Source organism: Protopterus annectens, chromosome 13.part0 (genome assembly GCF_019279795.1).
Source record: "Protopterus annectens isolate FY-2018-M chromosome 13.part0, PAN1.0, whole genome shotgun sequence".
Lineage (NCBI taxonomy): Eukaryota > Metazoa > Chordata > Ceratodontiformes > Protopteridae > Protopterus > Protopterus annectens.
In genome coordinates, this window is record NC_056747.1 from 377,853,794 (window position 1) to 377,877,886 (window position 24,093).

Sequence of the window (24,093 nt, forward strand, 5' to 3'; positions counted from 1 at the left end):
TAAAACTTAAAGGGACTAAAAATATTTTCACTGCTTGTATGTTGTTATCAATATCCATAATCAGTAACTTCCACTTTCTCAGTTTATATTGTCTTTTGTTTAGTCTCTTCCCACATATCCTTAGGTGCCGTAACAGAATCCTTTTTAATCCATAAACCTAAATACTTCGTTATCGTGTTCCCATAAATAAGGGTGTTGCTGAATCAATTTGTGTATGATTACATAGTTTATCGCTATAGCCTTTGTTTTATCCTCATTTCATTTATATCCCAAAAAGACTAGAAACTCTCAAAATGTTCTACAACACCAAGACATCCTTTATCTGGATTTATCAATTACAAAATAATATCATCTGCAAATAAAGCTAACTTTTCTTGATTGCCGTATGAGTTATGTCCCTGCATGTGTGAGTTCTTTGCTAATGGTTCTAAATCATAAGCAAATAAAGGGGAAAGACGACATCCCTGCTTTGTTCCACTGTTCAAACACAGCTTGCTGGACAGAAACCTCTCCCACCTTAATTCTTGCCTTCTGACCTTTCATATATCCTCCTTATTAGCCATATTCTGTCAGGGAAAATGAATGCTATCATTGCCTTACTCATAAAATCCCAACTAACTTTATTAAATGCTTTCTCTGTGTCAAGACCCACTAACAATAGCGGCCAGGTAGCTTGACTTTTATCATGGGGAAATCCAAAAGATACATTTTTTAGAGAGACTGGGAAATCATGTCTCAGTGGTCAAATTCCCTGAGTCTTGAGTCCCCCCCCAAAAAAAACTCATGCAAACAAGTTTTATTTCCCCATTTATTCCATGTAGGGAGAATACAGACAACTGATGTATTATGTCAGCAAAACAAAATGTTAGAAAAGAGTGACCAATTTTTATTTATTTTTCAGTCAGGAAGCTTGAGACTAAAATGACTGTAGCTAAATGGTTTACAGAATGCATTCTCTATCATTATGTTAAACATAGTAAACCTTTTTTTCTTTTCCAAAGGCAGACTTAACCAGAGCAGTTGCTACCCCTAAATCCTTTTTTTCGTAATACAGCTTTGGATGGTACTTTTGCAGTAGCCGCTTGGTCGTTCTCCTCTTCCTTGATCTAGTTTTTGTTTGGCTTGTATGGTATATTGGGGTTCTGAAAAAGAACAATACCACAGTGCATTATGGGAAAGAGTAATGTCCTGATAGCCTGGAAATGTATGTGCTGAGCTGTCCTAATGTCCCCCAACATTAGTTCTGATGTTAGCAACAATGGGCCTGATCATTCAGTTCTCTTGTTGTGGCAAGTATAGAACTTTCTTTAAATGTAAGACTTTTATCCTTTGAGAAATTTTGCAGTAGGTGGTGCTACTAATACACTGTGAAATACATAACTGAGTATCAATTATTTTTACTTTACAGCACTTTTGACTCTCTTACCTCTTCTAATTGGACATTGACAGGTGTTAAACTTTCTTTCCCTTAGGATCAAAGCTATTGAATCCACGGACAAAGAAGATGACACAAAGTGGCTAACATACTGGGTGGTATATGGTGTCTTCAGTGTAGCAGAATTCTTTTCTGACATATTTCTCTATTGGTTCCCATTTTATTATGTGGGGAAGGTAAGTAAATTAGGCTAATCATCTTTTGCAGATGCTATACGTCAGATGTCAGACTGACTGCTCGGATTGTAGGATGAGCCAGAGTCATATTATGAATGTAAATTTTAAACTGCAGCATAACCTAGTATTTCAGATCCAAGTTTTTAGCAAACAAAATTACAAATGAGCCTGATAAATTTAAGACATTGTCCTCTTCAATGTTTCACATATTTTGGTGGATAGTTTCTTTATATTATAAAGGAATTTGACTTGCTTTCTAAACAGTTGGTGCAGCTTTCATTAGGTTTGTATCAAATAGATGAAATACTATTAGGTTTTTAAGTTTAGGTACACAAGAACCAGAGGCATGCACTGTACAAGCTAGAACTCATAAGCAGCTCTAATATCCTTGAAGTGTTGTGCACAAATATTTTCAAGCTGCAATCTGTAGTGTCATACGGTATTGTTCATAGGTTGTTAGTGGGCTAACAACTGCTAGAGCCTTTACAAGTCTAGCTGTGCACCGCAAACCCATTTGTGTCCCAAGTATTGTGTGCATCTGCACAGGGAGGATGTTAGTAGGGAGGTAACTAAGGGATTTTCAGGGAGGGGGGTTTTAGGATGTACTTTTATTGAAAGCCTCTGTCCATAAGGGACGTGAAGGCCAGACCAGAGATAAATTTATAATTTCCCATTTAGTTGTCAAGGTTTATTTTGAATAGTTCAGAGATTAACTCTGTTTTACATGGATGAGGTGCCTGTTCCATAGCATGGGGACTTTTGGGACACATATCTGTCACTTCAGCATGTTCAGTTGATGTCACAGACGAAGTTCAGATCCCTGGGTCTAGTGTTTCTGGTGCTGTTTGTTTTGCGCATGTGCAACAAATCCACCAGGGCTGGGTCTGAAGAAGCCCTGTAAGCCAGGCAAAGATCACCACTCAGCAGCATGAAGGAGACTGAATGCAGAGACATCACCTTTAGACGATCAATGTAGGATAGGATATTCATGCCCTGAATTATCCTGGTGAAAAACCTTTGTGGGCATTGTAACTGTTATAAGTGTCTGGTTAGTTACATGCCAGAGGGACAATGTACTCATTGACAGGTCTGATAAGGGCCGAGTAGAGTGGTAGTATAAATTCCTTGGAGCTGGATGCCATACACTAACCTCTAAGTTGTGTGATATAGAATGATTTTCTTACCATCATAGCTACATGTTGGTCAAAGGCCAGATTGCTGTTTACACATGTCCCCAGATCCTTTATTACTGGGTCACCTCTTATAGGTGTTTTATTGATGGCGTAATTAACTTGGGTTGACAGGTTCCTGAAGGGCATTATTATTATACATTTTTTGGCAATGAGTTTTAGGTTGCGAATTTGGCACCAGTCATTTGTCTGTTTTAAATCCTCTTGCAAGATATTAGTTTCTTGGGGGAATCTACAGTAGCTCACAATTTACAGTCATCTGCGAACTTGGTGAGTTAGAGGCCTTGAACATTAGCTTTGACTTCTGAGAAGTAGATGTCAAATAGGACCAAGCCCAGCACTGAGCTCTGGGGTACTCTGCTGGTGACAGGTTCCTTGTTGGAGGTGTTCTCACCAATCCTGACATCTTGGGTCCTGTCTGTAAGCCAGCCATCTGTCCATTAAGGTATTTAACTATGCCCTTCATTTCTCATGTTGCAGTATTTATAACAGTAGGGAGGTGGCTGCCTGCAGCACTGGACATCCGGCCAGTATACCAAAGTCTTAGGAAAGGGGCTACATGCAACGTAGCATGTCAGAGCCGTAAACCAACATCGGCTATATTTGTGACATCTGCATGTACCCAACTCAGAACTTCTCTGCCACGGTGATCTATGGACCTCCGATCACCAGCTTCTGGAATCCGTTTGACTTCGGCAGTTCACTTTCAGACAAGTACCCTTTTGGGATGTTTGTCTATATTCCTTCTTGCATTTCAGATTTACATATCAGCTAGTCTAGTTAGGTGTGCTTGTGGAAGGCAAATTCCACATAAGTACATGCACAACCAGTGTTTGTTTTGTTTGGGGGAAGTTCACGACTACAACTCTTGTGACATCTGCCAATCCGATTTACCTAAAACCTTACGAAGTTGCCTGGCCGCTTTAAAGTTATATTTAGAAAACCAAAGACTCTGACGTCTGGCATTAGATATGGAGAGTGGAGTAGGTACCTCCGAGGAGCTGCCTCGAAAGAAGGCCAGAAAAAGTTAAGCCTGATGCCCATGCTGCAGCTCAGGATTCTGGTGAGACTCTTGAGGCGGATGTTAGCCCAGGGTGAGGGCCCTCATCAAGTCAACTAGAGCTAATTTTGAAAAGAAAGTTGCCAAGGATAACCATAAGGCCTTCTATGGCTATGCCAAAAACCTAAATGGCAACGCTCAGGTCTGTTCTGAGTTAGTACAAAATGAAACAAAATACACTGACCTTTCTGACATTGCCAACATTTTGGCTGACAGGTTCAGTGCAAATCCCCCACCACCGCCACCACCACCACCTACAGGGCTTATTACCATTCCAGGGGATTGTGTAAGTCCAATTATTACTGATACGTTGGTTAACAAGGCTCTATCTAAAGCTAAAAACACTGCCACCATGGGACCAGATGGTGTCCCAGGCTGTGTCATACACGAGCTCCAAAAGGAATTAACTCCGCATCTTAATACCCTGTTCAGTCTCAGCCTCTCCACAGGATATGTGCCCATAGAATGGCGCATGGCAACAGTGGTCCTGCTACACAAGGGTGGGGCCACAACTGACACTGGGAACTACTGACCAATAAGCCTGTCTAGTTTGATCTGTAAGGCTATGGAATGAATCATTATGGAACTCATAAATGGAGAGATTGGGAACCTCCAGTCGCTGGACCCCACACAGATGTTCATCGTGCATACAGCTGCAGTCATAACAGATGGGTTTTCCTGCCGTCAGGCGGGTCCTCGGTCGGCCGAATTCCAAAGTCTAGGTCCGGCGTCGGATGTCGTCGCTTCTTCTCTGACGTCAGTGCGACAGGGGTATAAAAGAACCAGCCGACGCCATTTTCTTCAGTCTTTCTTGCCGCGCGGTGCCAGAAGCAGAAGCAGTTCGCAAGTGCCGGTCAGCCAGCTCCTGAGATTACGAATATTTTTCAACCGAAGTCTTCTTGAAAGCTAAGTACCCGTTGGAAACTTTTCTTGCCTCAGACCGATGTCAGACAAAGTTAATAATTGCATTTCATGTGGGAAGCAAATACCGCATAAGGATTTTCATTCCCTCTGCATTCCTTGCTTAGGCCCAGACCACGACGTCTCAGCCTGTCGTTTTTGTGCTACATTCAACAGACGCACTATTAAGCGTTGGGCGGAGTTCGCCCAACACATTTTTGGCAAAACGTTTAATTACATTATGTCGTCGGATGCTCCGACTCCAGTTTTGAGTAAAAAACGCAAAGATAAGGACAGACATACGAGGTCCGCGACTTCTACCGACACCACGCTAAAGCCGACTACAGGTGCTCCGGTTCTCAGCGAGGTGCCTACCGGTGTCTTCTGTGCCCGAGGTCGCAGGCTCTTCGGCCCACACCCCGACTACAGATACCGAAGCCACTCTTGGCAGGGAAACTCTGAGTTTAGATAGGCCTGCCACCTCTCAAGGTGTCTTCAGGCCTTCTTCTTCTTTTTCCGTCAAGGCTTTCACTAAGTCTAAAGCAGCCGTGCATACTAAAAGACAAGCTCCACAGGGACCTTCTCAAGGCCCCATGCCTAAAAAGCAGATGCTCAAAATGGCTGAGGATTTGATTAACTCTTATCAGGGGTTCTCAACCCCCCACGGACAAAAGGCCCAGAGTGGAGGAAGAATTCCCTTCCTCGGACCAGGCCTCCATTATTTCAGAACATTCTGAAGACCAGGAACATTCATACTCCCCTTTTGAAGATTCTGATGCAGAGGAGTACATTCCCTCTGTCTCCCCCCCTGAGGATTACTCTTTTGGGGAAACCTTACATACCTTGAGGGAACACTTCCACTGGGAAGGCGAAGAGTACTCAGACTCCAAGAAGAGGCTTAGTGATTTCCTCTTGCTCCCTCAGCACAGGCCTCTGGCTATACCTCCTGTCTTAGACATACTAGATGATGTGTATTTGGAGGCCTGCCTCAACCCAGATTCTTTACCTCCAGCTCCAGTCAAGCCTGACGGGTATTACCGGGCTCCTGATTCACACCAATTCCTATACAAAAGCCATGCGGCTGACCCAGAAACTATTTCACAGGGTCGCAAGGGAATTAAGGCCTCCACTGCTAAAAATCCATTACCTTCAGAGAGAGATTCCAGAGCTTTAGAAAGGTGGGGGAAAAAGGTATACACCTCAGCCACCTTAACCAATGTTAAAGTTCCATATGTTAAAGTACCAACAGTTTCTGTTATCACAGTTGAAAAGCAAAATGTCACAACCTGAACAACCAGACTTGAAGGAGTTGCAGGAATTGTTACATAGTGCAGAGCAAGTGGGTAAACATACCTTGCAATGTGGTTTTGATGCTTTAGAGGCCTCATGTAGAGCTGCTGTTACAGGATCAGTCATACGTAGACATGCTTGGCTCAAAGAGCAAACCTTACCAGATCAAGTCAAAGCTAAATTACTAGATGCACCTCTTCAAAAAGATGTATTGTTTGATGTTAAAGCTGAGGAGGTATTAAAGAAAATGGAGGAAAAGGCAAAATCAATGCAAACAGTGAAAGATTTCCTACAGGCACAACCTCCACCTTTCATTAGAAATTGGCCTTCAAAAAATTGGTCCTTTCCAGCCACGGACAGACCCCAAAGAGGTAGATACAGGCGCCCGAGGGGTAGAGGGCAATCTCAAGGATCGTTTAGAGGCAGACAATGGCAAGCACGTACACAAAGAGCTGGTGAGGATAGTTCACAGCCATTCAGAAAGCAGACCCAATGACTTTCCCCTTTGCATGCCAAGCAAGGCTCAAATGGCAGCACCTTTAGGCGGAAAACTGGCATTATTTTCGAAAAATTGGCATATTGTCACAAAAGACAAATGGATCCTGGACATTATAAACAGAGGCTACAGATTCCACTTTCACACCCTTCCAAAAATGAGAGGCATGCCAAACCTGCCACACAATCAAAGGGCAGAGGCACAAAAACAAATTTCAGATCTCATGGACATGAAAGCTATTCAAGAGGTACCTGCACAAGAACAGGGTCAAGGTTTTTATTCCAGACTATTCCTGGTACCAAGGAAGGGCAAAGATTGGAGACCTATTTTGGACCTATCCATCCTAAACACATTTTTACTCATGCCAAATTTCAAGATGCTCACATTACAGCAGCTTCTTCCCATGCTGGGCAAGGAGTCTTGGCTGGTAACATTGGACCTCAAGGAGGCATACCTGCATGTCCCAGTCAGACAAGATTGCAGAAGATACCTCAGATTTCTTGCAGGTTCAACCCATTATCAATTCTCTGCATTGCCCTTTGGCTTATCTACTGCGCCCAGAGTGTTCACGAAATGCCTGGCATCAGTAATTGCCTACTGCAGACTTCAAGGGATACAAATATACCCATATTTGGACGACTGCCTGATCCAAGCGGACAGCAAGTACATACTTCTGAAACATCTGGCATTTGTAATAATGTTGTTGAACTCTCTGGGATACACAGTCAACAAAAAGAAATCAAGGCTAATACCCTCTCAAACAATAATTTTCCTGGGTGCCAGCTTGAATACAAATACCCAGATGGCCTACCTCACGCCAGAGAAACAAGGGCAACTAAATCAATACTTCAGAAAACTGGCAACTTTCACCAGGCTGACTGCAAGGAAAATCCTGCAGGCTCTGAGATTCATGGCATCTTGCATCCTGCTGATCCCATGTGCAAAGCTGCATATGAGGAAACTTCAATGGTACCTAAAAAACCTATGGTCTCAACACAGCCACAGTTTGGAAACAATGATACCACTGATTCCATGTCTTCAAAAGGAATTTCTGTGGTGGGCTCAAGCATGCCAAAGAAACACAGGTCTCCCATTCTGCAAGCCTCAAGCAAATCAAGTCATCACAACAGACGCCTCGGACTACGCCTGGGGCGACATGACAGATCGGTGCATTCAGGGCAAATGGTCCCAAAAAGAAAAGCACCTACACATCAATCAAAAGGAAATGCTAGCAGTAATAAATGCTATTATGGCTTTCAAAGACCTACTGCATCCAGGCCAGCTATTGATAAGGACAGACAATACCACAGTAATGTGGTACATAAACAAACAGGGAGGAACCCATTCATACCCCCTATGCAGGCTAGCCATGTCTCTTTGGAACATGGCTCTGGAACTACAAATCAAACTTCAAGCACAGTACCTGCCAGGCAAGGAAAACACACTGGCAGACAACCTAAGCAGAAATATGACAGATCCACACGAATGGAAGTTGCATCCTCAAGTTTTTACAAAAATAATTCAAGCATGGGGAAGGCCAGACATAGATCTCTCTGCCTCCCACAGAAATCACCAATTGACAAAATTCTGCTCAAGGACTTTTCATCCACAGGCCTGGAAAGTGGACGCACTGTCTTTCAGTTGGACAACAATGACAGTTTATGCTTTTCCACCTCTTCCTCTGCTGCCCAAAGTTCTGTTAAAAACCAGAGCAGACAGACCAAAGATGATTCTCATTGCTCCAGACTGGCCAAGACAACACTGGTACCCACTACTGAGGAGCCTGACGCATTCCCCACCATAGATCCTGCCTCTAATTCCTCTTCTACTGACTCAGCACAACTTCAAAACTCTTCACAGTCAGCTGAAAACACTCAATCTAGCCGCATGGAAGATTCCTTAAATTCACAACAGACCCTACTCTCCAAGGAGGTGCAGGATGTCATTTTGGAGGCCAGAAGGCCTTCTACTAGAAAAGCCTATTCTGCAAAATGGAAACGGTTTTGTGCCTGGAATCAGAAAAAGGGTCAGAATCCTGGAATACTGAATTTACCTCAAATATTACAGTACCTAGCTGGGATGCTAAGCAGTGGACTTTCATTCTCCTCCATCAAAATCCATGCCTCAGCCATTCCTGCAGAATACAACACTGATCCTCCTTTATTCTCTCACCCCCTCTTATGACAGTTCCTCAGAGGGGCTAAGAATATAAAACCCCCCAGGAAACAACCAGTACCTGCTTGGGACCTCAATTTCATTCTAGAAAAACTGACCTTGCCTCATTTTGAGCCAGCTGCTTCAACAGAACTGCAATATTTGTCCTGGAAAACAGCCTTCCTTCTGGCTATCACCTCAGCTCGCAGGGTTTCGGAACTACAAGCCCTCATGGCTGTGCAGCCTTTCATCATTTTCCATCAGGACAGAGTCTCCTTACGAACCAATCCTTCCTTTATGCCAAAGGTAGTATCCAGGGTAGCCTTGAATCAGGCTATCCATTTACCTACCTTTTACCCTAATCCTCAAAACAAAGGGGAGAGACTACTACATTCCTTGGACATTCACAGACAGCTATGTTATTATTTGGACAGAACAAAGCCTTTCAGAAAATCAGAGCAACTCTTTGTGTCCTATGCTACAGGAGCTCAAGGGAAGCCTATTTCCAAACAGGCAATCTCAAAATGGATAGTCCACTGCATACGCTTTTGTTACTCTTTTCATGGTAAAACTGTACCTGCAGGCATCCGATCTCACTCCACAAGGGCCACAGCTACCTCTGCAGCTTTCCTCAGGGGGGCTCCTACCAAAGATATTTTGGAAGCAGCCACTTGGAGTTCTGTACATACTTTCTCCAAGCACTATCACCTACCATTATACTCCAAATCTAGAGCAGGCTTTGCCACTGCAGTCTTGCAGGGCATCCTGGCTCCTCCTAGTTCCACCTAGTGCCTACCACCCCTTTTTTAGCTTTGGGATTCTACCCATCTGTTATGACTGCAGCTGTATGCACGATGAACATAGTACAGTTTTGTACCTGCCATAAATGTAGATGTTCGAGTGCTAATACAGCTGCAATCCAGGTTTCCCTCCCTCTTTCCCCTCTTGGGACAGGCCTAATGACTAACACCTCCTCATACAACCTGATTGGGGTATTCTTTTATGGTGTATTTGCTTGCAACTACTGTTTTTTGATTATATTGCATTGCATTTTTACATAAATTTATGTATTGCCTTCCTTCTGGGGGTACCTGACATCTGGGGCAAGAAAAACTGAAGAAAATGGCATCGGCTGGTTCTTTTATACCCCTGTCACACTGACGTCAGGGAAGAAGCAACGACATCTGACACTGGACCTAGACTTTGGAATTCGGCCGACCGAGGACCCGCCTGACGGCAGGAAAACCCATCTGTTATGACTGCAGCTGTATTAGCACTCGAACATCTACATTTATGGTAGGTACAAAACTGTATTTTCGGCTTCGTCAAGGGCAGATCATGCCTCCTGAACCTGGTGGATTTCTTTGAGACAGTTACTCAGGCTATAGATAAGGGAAAGGAGTTTACCTTGACCTTGCTAAAGCATTTGACACCATTCCCCATTCAGGTATTATTGATAAGCTCACCAGCCTGGGCATAAACCCTTATGTCCCAAGATGGATCGCAAACTGGCTCTTAGACCCCATAAAGTAAGAGTAGCGGGATCTATGTCCAAATCCAGACCAGTAACGAGTGGTGTGCCTCAGGGCTCTGTCCTGGGGCCACTCCTGTTTGGCATATACTTCTGAGAAGTACAGGCAAGCACGGAAGGGCTGTGGCTGACTAAGTTTGCGGACGACTGCAAACTGGGTGCTATAATAGAGTCTCCGGCCGACATGGAGATCCTCCAGAAGGGCCTAAATGAGACTGATGCATGGTGTCAAAGCCATGGTCTCAAGCTAAATGCAAAAAATGCGTAGTAATCCCCTTTGGAAAAAACAGAGTACCCGCAAACTACAACATAGGAGGTAATCCCCTGAAATCTGAAGAAGAAATAAGGGATCTAGGGACCCAAGTAGATAGTCAGCTTTTCTTTGATAACCATGTTGCCAAAGTGGTTAGAAAATCCTTCTACGTGACCCATCTGATCACGAAAGGGTTCGCATCAAGATCTAAGGATGTAATGGTGCCCCTCTACTCTTCCCTCATCAGACCCATTATTGAGTACAATGCACCAATTGGAATGTACCTGGCTAGACATCTCCAGCAGCTGGAGAGACCACAGAGGTAACTAACCAAGAGGATTACTGGCCTCAAACAGTTGCCCTATGCTGCACGTTTGAAAAAGCTAAGACTGTTCTCTGTTGCATACCGCTTTCTCAGAGGTGATCTCTGTCTAACGTACAGAGCCATGTCCAACCCAGAATTGTTGAACATGCTCCATCTTAGCAAAACCAAATCTACTCGAGCTACACACTCTAGGGATATAAACCTCATCACAACAATGAATAGAACATGCTGGAGGGATAGATTCCTCTCGCAGAGACTTCCCTTACTATGGAACAGGGTCCCGATCTACATAAGACAGAGCCCCTCACTATCACTCTTCAAGAGGAACCTTGATGAGTGGATGGGTAACAGAAAGTTCACACCGGGGATCACACCAACAGCACTACTAGATAGGGGCCAAGGGTACTAGCTGCTAGTACAAGGGTCTAGGGAACTACTAAAGGGGCGGTGAATACCGCACAACGTGGCTGGGCTAATATATGCCTTCGGGCAGATAGCCCAGTACCAACCTATGAACCTATCAAATTCATGCACAGACAGTAAAAGAAAAGTTATACTTCTTCCACTCTAGCTATTAGAGCAATTAATTATCAAACCCACATGGCTAGGTTTGTTCTAGATACCCTGTCTAAGGCCTCTGCACTAATGTCTGATGTTCCAGATTCTCCTGCCAAGTCCCAGCTTTCTGCCCTGCTCTCTACTGCCTCTCAGGTGACCAGGCATTCCATCAAGTGCAGTTATGATGCTGTAGAAGCATCATCCAAATCTGCAGCATTTGGCTGTGTATTGAGAAGGTACTCCTGCCTGAGACTCCCAGCGTCTGCCCTTGGATGTACAAGCCAAATTACTTGATGCACCACTGGATAATAAGGCCCTTTTAGGCACTGCTTCAGCTGAGCTTCTTAAATCTCTCCAAGAAAAGGGCAGAGCGTTGCAGAATTTTAAACATTTGCTCATCTCACCCATTCCTAGATACCACAGGAACTACCCACATAGGACTAGTTTTGTAGGGAGGCAGTCTTCTCACTCTCCTGCTCCCCAATCAGACACACCTTAGGGCGCAAACACTCCTAGACCCCTCCTGCACCTCAACCCCTACTCATTTTCGGAGACAGCCTGACCCAGACAGAGCCTCTCTACAGTGACTCAAATCCTTTGCCCACTTCCACCCCCTGTCCCTCTGTCTAACCCTTTCCCTACCTTCCTGGTGGAAAATCACTTTAGAGACTTGGGTTCTTTCCTTAATCCAATAAGGTTATTTTATGACTTGGTGGGCGGTTCCCCCCCTTCCAGGATATCCTTCAACCTCCTTTGTATCAGCTTTACTTTTTCATCTTTTTCCTTGGTCAGCTCATATCTCAGGGCAAAATAGAAAAAGTCCCTCATAATCGGACAACCAAGGGATTTTATTCCAGGATGTTTTTGGCCCCAATAAAGGATGGTCATTGTTGTCTAATTCTGGACTTATCTGCTCTCAATCTTTCCCTCAAGGTGCCTACCTTCAAGATGCTAACCTTGCAACATCGCTTACCTCTTATCCCCAATCAAGTTTTCATGGTATCCTTGGATCTGAAGGATGCCTATCTTCACATCCCCATTCACCCCAACTACAGGAAATTCCTCCATTTCTCAGTAGGTCCCTTACATTTTCAGTTTTCTGCATTGCCATCTGGGCTCTCTACAGTTTCAGGAGTATTCACAAACTGTCTAGCTCCAATTATCACCCATTGCAGAATGCAGGGCATACAGGTATGCCTTTACCTAGATTACCTGTTGATCCTGCACTAGGAGTGCCACTCACTCTACCAACATTTAAACATGGTGCGCAACATCTTGAAGGACCTAGGGCTTACTCAGAATCAACAAAACTCCCAAATGACACCTACTCAAAACCTTGTCTTTGAAGGGTGCAGAATAAGAACAGACAAGATGTCAGCCTTCATCACCAGCCAGATAGTGGAAACCCTCACCCACTACTTCCAACCTCTCCTTCCCCTCCCATTCCTCTCAGGGAATTACTGAGGGTCCTGGGTCACATGGCATCCTTGATTCCCAAGCTTCCCTTTGCTAGGCTGCATAGCAGAAGGTTCCAGTGGGTCTTGAAAAATTTGTGGAACCAACACTCCCATCATCTGGATGTTACACTCCCTCTTCTCCCATGCCTGAAAGAAGATATGGCATGCTGGATTTCATCCATTAGCCTCAATCAGGGGATCTCTGTGCAGACCCCTCCTTTTCACAACACATCTACAAGATGCATCAGATCTGGGTTGGGGGGCGGGCATTCTGGAAAGCAACAATCCACCCAGACTCAAAGGGACCACATCACTATCAAGAACTGAGAGCCCTTCTCTTGGCACTACAAACCTTCCAACAAATTCTCCTATCAGGCAACTTGAAGGTAATCACAGACAATGTGACTGTTCTGTGGTATGTCAACAAACTGGGAGGGACAAGGTTCTACCCACTTTGCACCTTGGCAATTCAGATTTGGTCCTTAGCAGTGAAACTGCACATTCACCTGCAAGCTGTATACATCCCTTCAGCAGAGAATGTGATGGCAGACACCCTCAGCAACACCACAGCACCCTCTCATGAATGGATGCTTCACATGGAGGTGTTTTTGGATCTTATTCACAGGTGGGGTATTCCACAGGCAGATTTGTTTGCCTCCTCCCAGAACAGACAGATGCCTCTGTTTTGCACCAGCGACCCGCATCCACAGCCTTGGAAGGTGGACGCCTTCGCTTTTTCATGGACGGGATGTCTCTTTATGCTCCCCCCTTTCACACTGATTCAGAGAGACCAAAAAGCCTGCTGGTGACCCCCTTTTGACCAAGATAGCACTGGTTTCTCCTACTTTATCTATTAGCCAAGGGCAATCACCACAGGCTACCTCACCGATTCGACCTACTCACACAAGACGGGGGATCCCTCATCTGCCCTCTGGTGCTCAACCTCAAACTGACCCTATGGATGATAGAATTTTGATCCCCTTCAGACACCTGTATCCAGAGGATGTACTCAGTGTCCCACAGGAGGCCAGGAAACCAAGTACCAGGAGAAACTTTGTATCAGAATAGAAAAGATTCTCTAGGTGGTGTCTGGAGAACAAGCAGGAACCCCTTCCTTTTTCCAGTACCCATGGTCCTTTCTTACTTTTGTGAGCTTCTACATTCAGGACTGATGTACTCTTCTGTAAAAGTGCATTTGTCAGCCATTTCAGCCTGCCTTCCTTTGGTACCTCCTTTGGCATCCAGATTAGAGGTAAATTTCTTCTTAAAAGGGGTTCTCCATATCAGGCCCCCTCATAGACCTATCCCTCCATCCTGGGATCTTAATTTTTTGCTAGAAAACTCATACTACTCCTTTTGAGCACATTCAGCATCACTTAAACTGTGTGCTTGGAAAATAGTACTTCTGGTGGCCCTCACCTCCACCAGGAGGGTCTCTGAAATCCAAGCCCTTATGTCCTCTCCTTACCTTATTTACCATAGAGACAGGGTCTCCCTCAGGACCAATCTTCCCTTCATGCCTAAGGTGGTTAATGAGCTCTCCTTGAATCATACTATTAATCTATCTGTTTTTTAATCCCCTCATCCTCAAAACTCCGTAGCAAGAACTCTGCATTCCTTGGATGTTCATAGACAACTGAGGTATTACCCGGACAAGACCAAATCCATCAGAAAGTCTGACCAACTTTTTGTCTTCTTTCACCCTAGGGCCCTGGGGAAGGCAATGTGAAAACAGACAATTGCCTCATGGATTTCTAAGGCAATCTTTTTTTTTTGCTATTCATTTCATGGAAAAGAATTGAACTCCAATGTGAGAGCTCATTCTACTAGATCAGCTGCATCTTTAACAGCCTTTTTCAGGAGTGTTGACTACTCTTCCATTCTGGAAGCATCCACTTGGTCTTCACTACATACTTTCACCAAACACCACAAACTAGACTTAATTTCTAGAGCCAGGACTGGGTTTGCCAGGTCAATTTTGCAGGGCCTCATTGACACTGTCCCCCAACCTACCTCCCAAGCTCCTACCTAAAGCTTTGTTACTCTCCCTACTGTTATGAATATTCCAACATGAGAATAGAAGGACATAGAATAGCTGTGTAAACTTACCATAACCTTAGATGTCATTCTCTTCCATGTTGCAGTATTCAGTCCCCCCTCCTACCCCCTCTTTTTATTGTTTTATCCTATGTTCTTCATGTTTCACTGTTGCAGTCATTACATTTGGGTAATCTGCTGGCAGGTTGCCCTCAGTCAGTCTGAATAACAAAGTCTTGGGTCCTTCGTCGGTTGCTGTCTCCTCTTCCATGACGTCAGGTTGTCAGGGGTATAAAACATGCAGACGACGCCATTTTAATCAGTCTTTCTTGCAGCGCGGTGCCTGAAGCAGAAGCAGTTCGCAAGTGCCGGTCGGCCGACTCCTGAAATTTTTGTATTCGAGTTTCAGAACCGAAGTCTTCAAACTAAAGCTAAGTACCCCGTTGGGGAAACTTTTTCTTGTTCCTTACCAATGTCAGTAAAAGTTAATAATTGCATTACTTGTGGGAAGCAAATACCTCATAAGGATTTTCATTTGTACTGTATTCCTAGCCTAGGCCCTGATCTTACCGTGCCTTGCTTTCAGTTTTGTGCTAAATTTAACCAACGCACTATTAAGCGTCGGTATATTTTTACTTCTAAATATTTCGGTTCAAGATTTAACTACCCTGAAATGTCGTCGGTTAGCAATCCAGCTACTGGAGTTCACAAAAAACGCAAGGAAAAAGACAGACAGACAGTCGAGGTCCAAAACCGACGACGATGCTTCTCCTAAGCCAGTCGCCAATTCGCTGGTACTCAGTGAGGCGCTTTCGCAGCCCCTGATACCCGCTACTTTTGAGTCGCAGACCTCTACCGAGACCCATTCAGAGTCCAGTATGCCGCGAGATTCACAAAGTATTGAACCCACGGATGTCTCTCCCTTGGATGGGTCTGGAGCCGCTAAGCAGGCACCGGCTTCTGAGAGTGTTTTCGGGCCTCAACATTTTTATATTAAACCGACGCCAGCAACAAAAACAAGGTCAAAAACAACTTCTATGGCTAAAAAACTGATGTATGAGCCATGTGCTCAGGTCCCTATGCCTAAAAAACAGATGATCAAAATGGCTGAGGACTTAATTACCATGATCAGGGGTTCCCAACCCCCCCCCCCCCCCCCTGCTAAGAGGCCTAGGCAAGGTACTGATTATGAATCTTCAGATCAGGTTTCCATTTCTTCTGATTCCTGTTCTGATCAGGAATTTTCTGTTCCATCCTGTGAGGATTCTGATGCAAAGGAATCCATCCCATCTGCATCTCCTCCTGAGGATTACTCTTTTGGAGAGACTTTGCATACTTTGAGGGAACATTTTCACTGGGAGAGTCAGGACTTCTCTGAATCAAAAAAAGAGGCTTAGGGATTTCCTTCTTCTTCCTCAGCATAGGCCTTTGGCAATACCTCCTGTATTAGACATTGTTGATGATGTGTTCTCGGAATCAAGCATGGCTCCTGATTCCCTGCCTCCGGCTGCTAGTAAGCCAGACAGATATTACAGGGTTCCTGACTCCCACAAATTTCTTTTCAAAAATCCTGCTGCTGATCCTGAGATTATTTCTCAGGGTCCCAAAGGTGTTAAGGCTTCTACAGCCAAAAATCCTACCCCTTCTGATAGAGATTCCAGGGCGCTGGATAGATTAGGTAAGAAGGTTTATACGTCTGCAACCTTGGCAATCAGGGCTTTAAACTGCCAGTTTCATATGCTTAAATATCAACAGCATGTTATGAGCTTACTGAAACAGAAAATGATGTTGATTTCTGATTGTGTGGAAAATAGAGTTACAGGATGTATTGCATTCAGCAGAACAGGTTGGAGAGCATACTTTGCAATGTGGTTTTGATTCCTTGGAGGCCTCTTGTAGGACCGCCGTTACTGGATCTGTGATTAGAAGTCATGCCTGGCTCAAGGAGCAAAATCTGCCTGATCATGTTAAAGCTAAATTGTTGGATGCCCCTTTGCAGCATGATACACTGTTTGGTAATAAGGCAGAAGAGGTTTTAAAGAAATGGAAGACAAAGCTAAATCTCTGCAAACTGTAAAATATTTCTTGCAAGTGCAGCCTCCCAGGTTCAGTAGGCACTGGCCTGCTAAAAATTGGTCCTTTCCTGTGTGCAACAGACCACTCAGGGCAAATTCAGGAGCTCAAAATGCTCTAGATATCAATCACAGGGCTCTTACAGGTCCATGCAATGGGTGCCTCCACCTCCAAATCTGGAGGAAACAAAGCACAACCCTACAGTAAGCAGTCTCAATGACTTTCCTCTACCATCTCCAAGCACTTCTCTTTTGGCAGCCCCATTGGGGGGAGAACTAGCACTTCATGCTCAAAATTGGCAGTTAATTACCCAAGACAAGTGGGTATTGAACATAGTATCCCAGGGGTACAGATTTCATTTCCATACCTTGCCAATTCCAAATGGATGGCCGGATCTGCCACAAAACCAGTGGGCAGAGGCCCAGAAACAAGTCATGTCCCTCATGGATATGAGGGCTATTGAACCAGTACCAGAAAAGGAAAAAGGACAAGGATTTTATTCAAGACTTTTCCTGGTACCCATAAAAGACAATTCATGGCGTCCAATACTGGACTTATCGATTCTGAACACATTCCTGGACATTCCAAAATTCAGAATGCTGACTTTACAACAGCTACTGCCTATGCTAGGCAAAAATGCTTGGTTAGTAACTCTAGATTTAAAAGAGGCATACCTGCATATCCCAATAAGGGAATCATGCAGAAGATACCTCCGCTTCAAAGCAGGTCTTTTGCATTACCAATTCTTTGCACTACCCTTTGGCTTATCTACTGTGCCCAGGGTCTTTACAAAGTGCCTGGCACCAGTAATTGCATTCTGCAGACAAAGAAAGATTCAAATTTATCCTTATCTGGACGGTTGTCTCATTCAGGAAGAGGACAAGGACACTCTTCTTCAACATCTGGCATTTGTAAAAAGGCTTCTAGTATGCCTAGGGTACACCATAAATGAAAAGAAATCACAACTGGTACCCTCTCAAATAATTACATTCCTGGTTGCAAGCTTGAATACAACTGCCCAGATGGCTTACCTTACGCCAGACAAACAAATGCAATTGACAACATACTTCAAACAAATGGCAACAAAAACCCAGTTATCTGCAAGACAAATTCTGCAGGCTTTGGGGTTCATGGCATCCTGCATTCTACTAATTCCATATGCGATACTGCATATGAGGAAACTTTAGGGGTACCTAAAAAGTTTATGGAGTCAGCATTGTCACAGCCTGTAAACAATGATTCCTCTCATTCCCTGCATTCAACAGGAGTTTCTTTGGTGGGCAGAGACATGTCACCAAAACAAGGTACTGTCATTCACTCTACTCCCTGCCACCCAAACCCTATAACTACAGACGCATCAGACTATGCTTGGGGGGGCCCACCTGGCAGGGAGATGTATTCAGGACAAATGGAGCCCAAACCAAATGCATCTGCATATCAACCAGAAAGAAATGATAGCTGTTCAGAATGCTCTGACAGCCTTCAAGGACTTACTTCATCCAGGACAACTTCTGATAAAGACGAACAACACCACAGTTATGTGGTACATAAGCAGCGGGGTACCCATTCCTACCCCCTTTGCAGACTAGCCATGGCCTTGTGGAACACAGCCTTGACTTACCAAATACATCTTCAAGCTCAAATCCTGCTAGGAAAGCAAAATACTCTGGCAGACGACCTAAGCAAAAATCTTATGGACCCGCACGAATGGAAACTGGATTCACAAATCTTCAGCATGTTAACACAGAAATGGGGGAGCCCAGACATAGATCTATTTGCCTCTCCCCAAAACTATCAGTTGGACAAATTTTGCAAAAGAACTCATCACAAAAAAAGCATGGAAAGTGGATGCTCTAGCCTTCAGCTGGAAAAACCCATCAGTCTATGCCTTTCCCCTCTGCCTCTACTCTCCAAGGTCTTACTAAAAGTCAGACAGGAAAAACCAAAAATGATCCTAATTGCACTGGACTGGCCTCACCAGCACTGGTACCCGCTTCTAAGGAATATGTCACACCTTCTTCCATGGTACTTGCCTCAAACACCTCATCTACTGTCTCAGCAGAACTATTAAATTCTGCACACTCGGCTCCAAACTCTGAATCTTGCAGCATGGCTAATCAACTAATTATTCAAACCACATCTCTCAGTAAACCTGTGATGGATGTCATTTTGGAAGCCAGAAGGCCTAGTACTAGAAAATCTTATGCTTATAAATGGAAGAGATTCTGTGCTTGGAACCAAGCACAAGGAATAGACACAGCAAAGCCCAATATTCCTCAGATTTTACAATCCTTAACTGAGATGTTTGACAAGGGCCTATCTTTTTCTTCAATAAAATTCCATGCCTCTGCCATCTCGGCTCATTACAACACAGTGCCTCCCCTCTTTTCTCATCCACTGCTTAAACAGTATGTCAGAGGGGCCAAACATTTAAGGCCTCCCAGGAGAATACCAACTCCTGCACGGGACCTCAGTTTTGTGCTGGAAAAACTCACCCTGCCTCCTTTTGAACCAGCAGCTAGTGCGGATATAAAATTTCTATCTTGGAAGACAGCTTTTCTTTTGGCAGTCACTTCAGCAAGAAGGGTTTCAGAACTACAGACTCTCATGGCAGTCGAGCCTTTCATTATATTTTACCCTGACAGGGTGGCCCTCAGGACCAATCCTTCTTTTATGCCTAAGGTGGTATCCAGTGTGGCTCTTAACCAGACCATTCACCTGCCAACATTTTTCCCAAAAACGCAGAACAAGGGGGAGCAGATTCTGCATTCATTGGATGTACACAGAGAACTAAGATTCTACTTAAACAAGACAAAATTTCTAAGAAAGTCTGAGCAACTACTGGTAGCGTTTGCTGCAGGATCAGAGGGGAAGTCTTTATCAAAGCAGACTATTTCTAAATGGATAAGCCACTCATTCGTTTCTACTATTTGCACCATGGTAAACCTGTGCCCACGGGGATCAGATCCCATTCCACCAGGGCTGCCTGTACTTCAGCTTTTCTCAGAGGGGTCCCAACCAAAGACTTTCTAGAAGCTGCTACTTGGAGCTCTGTTCATACATTCACAAAGCATTATCATTTACCCCTCTTCTCGAAATCCAGGGCAGGCTTTGCCACTGCAGTCCTGTAGGGCCTTATAGCTGCTCCTAATGCTGTTTAGTTCCATCCTCCCATCCATAGCTTTGGGATTCTACCCAAATGTAATGACTGCAACAGTGAAACATGAAGAACATAGTACAGTTGTATACACTTACCATAAATGTAGATGTTCGAGTGTATTCACTGTTGCAGTCCGGGTTACCCACCCGCCATTCCCCATTTTATACCTTTTCTTTCCTTCACTATACTCAAAAGCCTTTGTGGTGTATTTGCTTTTAGTTGAAGGGAAATTTTATGTTTTTAAGGTCATTTATATATTTACAGTTTGTTTATATATATATATTTGCTTCCCATTTGGGGGGCACCTGACATCTGGGGCAAGAAAAACTGATTAAAATGGCGTCGGCTGCATGTTTTATACCCCTGATGACCTGACATCATGGAAGGGGAGACAGCAACTGATGCAGGACCCAAGACTTTGTTATTCAGGCCGACTGAGGGCAACCTGCCAGCAGATTAGCCAAATGTAATGACTGCAACAGTGAATACACTCGAACATCTACATTTATGGTAAGTGTACACAACCATACTTTCCTGTTTGGGGATTTTGGTTCCTTGCATCCAAATGGGACACAACAACAGCTGCTACATAGCCCTAAGTTATAGATACCTCCTTGACTGGTGGTATATGTGGGTCTGGAAAGCTCCCTTTTCTCTAGCATCTTAGGAGTACTACTGTATGCGGCAGTCAGTTCTGAGTTGGGTGTGTGCAGATGACATATGTAGCCGATGTCAGTTTATGGCTCTGACATGTTTCGTCACATGTACCTCTTTCCTAAGACTTTGGTATACTGTCCAGATGTCCTTTGCTGCAGGCAGCTGCCTCCCTTGTTGTGTCTTTCGGCTTTTCCCGGTTAGGGGTCTCCACAGCGGAACTCCGGTCCACTAATGATTGGTAGTTGATTTTTACGTGCCGAGTTACCAGCCCTGATGCACAACCTTAAACGAAGGTACGCCCATTCGCGCATGTCTCCACGCAGAAGACACTGTAGCTGAGAATCGAACCGGACAGCGTCTTACTGTGAGGCAACAATGCTACCGCAGCACCACCACCTGTTGTGAATACTACAACATGGAAGAGAATGACATGTAAGGTTATGGTAAGACAACTATTCTATTTATGCCTAGCTCAGAGAGCTTGTCATCATTGCCTGAGTGTGTAGTGTATTGAATGCCTTAGCCAGGTCAAGATGTGCAGTATGCACTGTTTTACCCTTCTCCATTGTCTTGCTGACCCTGTCAAAGAAGTCTGCTAGGTTAAGTAAGCAAGACCAAGGCAGCCACAACACCAGAGAACCACAGGATAATCCACCAGGAAAATGTATTGTTATACTGAGTGCTTTCGTCTACAATTAAATAGACTTCTTCAGAGTATAAACATCAACTGGCACACCAACTTTTTATTGTAAAGTATAATACTTCACATGACCCCTCCTATCCCCAATTAATTAATTATAATTAAAATATATAATACCAAAAAATTGCTAATAACATCCTTAACAGACTTTTAACACACACACTAAAACACATTAAAAACTACGTATTAAATACAATTTGTTCAGTAAATCATGCTTGATAAGACTTCACTTTAAAACGCTACCAATAGATAATTGTTCACATTTAATTTCCTAATATCTAACGAATGTTTGTAAATATGTTCTCATTAATTTCCTTTTTGTTTTCCATACATAATAAGTACAATGTTCTGTAGTCCTATCTCGCCTTCATTCTTACAAATGGGTTCGGAGCCGATTACAAAGCTCAAAGTCTCTCAGTTGGCACGTGGCAAGGTAGGTATCCCATAGTGCACTAGTAAGAATCCCCAGATCTCCTTTGCCGTGTCTACGAGTTCAGAAGTGCTTCTTTCTTGGCCGTGGCTAAGTTGGATATTTTTCATTAGTATTATTGTTTTTATTGATATTTTTTAAATATAATATAGCTTAGTTTACATAGTTTAGGTAATAGTTATCATAGGTAGTAAACAGTAGTGTGTTTTTGCTATTTTTCTGTAGTTATTACTGAGAACTTGTTGGCCGTCTCTAGGCCCATGTTTGTTCTCCGAGTGGTATTCTTTCTGTGTGCTAGTTTTTGAGATAGTTTTCTATTAGCGTAGGTCTGCGTTTGTGTTGGGGCCTTTTTTTTTGTAGTATTGCATTTCACTAGAATAGTATTTTGTTTGCAGTGTCATTTACTATCCTTCTTGGCTAGTTTTTAGCCTGTTGTTTAAATTTACATTTTGTGGTAGTTTTTCTGACTTAGCTTCTTTCCTGTTTCTTAACAGCTAGGTCTGTTTAAGTTAGAGGACCTAGTCCTCTTTTAAACTTTTTTGGTGTTGTTTCCTCAACAGGGCTAGGCCCGTTTAAGTTAGAGGACCTAGTCCTCGGTTGTGTTTCTTGTGTGCAGTGTTTCTTGTACGGCGAGGCCCATTTAAGTTAGATGACCTTGTCCTCTCTTTCTGTCTTTGATAGAGTTCTGTTTGTACTAAGCATGTCTAAGGAGTCCAAAGGTCATAAACCTTAAGTGCCTTAAGTGCTCCCAAAAATTATCAATAACTGGCTGGCATAGTAACTGTGTTTACTGCCTCGGAACCACTCATCTGCAGGAAACTTGTTCTTTCTGTCACTTCTTCAGCTCTCGAGTTCTCCAAGAAAGGAAGAACAAACTAATCCTGAAAGGTCTCATTAAGTCTTCCTTTGAGAAGGATTTAGCCAGCTCTTCATCATCACATGCCAAGTCTCCTTCAAAGAAAGAGAAGGTCAAGTTGGCCAAGAGACATTCTCCTGCACCGACTCTTTTGTCTAGACCTCCTCAGAAAGTATTGATATTGGACAAGCCTTCTACCTCTTTGGCTCCACTATCCTCGGAGCCGGTCAAAGTTATCGATATTGACACTGCAGTGTCGGCCCCAAGTTTTTCAGAGCCGACCACTGAGAAATTACCTTGGAGCCGGTCCAGAGAGTTTTTGCTAGTCTCCCCAACTTTACGATCTCCCATATTGCAGAGATCTAGGTCGCCTACCCTGTCATTCAGATCCTCCAAGAGCCTTCCTGAAGAGGATGTAGAGAGAGTAGTGCTTACACTCTTGAAGTCATCTGTTTTACCAAAATTGTTGCTGGCTCTGACCCAGTCAGTTCCGGAGCCATCTAAGACCATTCTCCCTGTTGCTGCTCCTCCTCCGAGCCGTGTTGGTCCTTCAGAGCAGGAGCTTTCCTTTAGAGATCTCTTTGAAGCCTAGTAAAATGGGTGAGGTAATTCAGCGATCTGAGAGTGAAAGCCGCTGAAAAGATGCGCTTCCCATATCTATACATCATTTGAGACTCCTTGTTCAGTGGATGGACAGATGTAGAAGTCTCCGCTAGTTCCTTATTTGTGGCTGCAGCCACCACCATGGCATCTACAGGCACACCTTTGGTCAAGAACTCTTTCTCTTTGGGGGCTGAGAGAAATTTGTTGGGCCTTCTGGGGACTGGTTCCACGGCATCAGGAGTTTCATACACCTTTTGACTAACTAGGTCCAGGAGTTCATTGCAAGGTGGAGACACCCAAGAGGCTGAAGGTTGAGACCCGAAAGCCTTCAGGTACACTGACTCCTCATCAGAAGGGGTGACAGTGGGCCAGCCGCCTCTCTGCTTCAGGATCTCTAAGATATCTACAAAGGAGATATCATCAGTGGACGACCTAGGGGACACTTCTGACTCCTCGAGATCAGTTTCCGAGGTGATGGACTCATCGGGGGAGTCTACATGCTTCCTCTTACATGACTTCTTCTGATGGGGCTCCTCAGAAGAGTATTCTGGGGAGGTCTCAGAAGACTGGGAGCCACCCAACAGGGGCTCCTGAGGCTGCGAGTCTCTGCAGCTGAGAGAGATGGTGCTGAGAGAGTGGTCAGTGCTTGAGGGGGAAGAGCATCAGTACCCTTGTGCAGGGCTGACTACCTAGACAGCACACTCCTCATCATCTCGAATGAAGATCTCTCTGGCTCCGAGGACACCCTGGTT

General features: G+C 44.2%; 1 protein-coding gene across 3 annotated transcripts in view; it reads left to right on the forward strand.

Moving 5' to 3' along the window:
- REEP6 (receptor accessory protein 6) overlaps window positions 1–24,093 on the forward strand; it is a 1,065,881-nt gene that overhangs the window by 569,523 nt on the left and 472,265 nt on the right. For all 3 annotated transcript variants that reach the window (XM_044053991.1, XM_044053990.1, XM_044053992.1), the window contains one exon: window positions 1,473–1,611. In XM_044053991.1, the coding sequence (XP_043909926.1) occupies window positions 1,473–1,611 (139 nt within the window). The remainder of the gene's footprint in view (window positions 1–1,472; window positions 1,612–24,093) is intronic.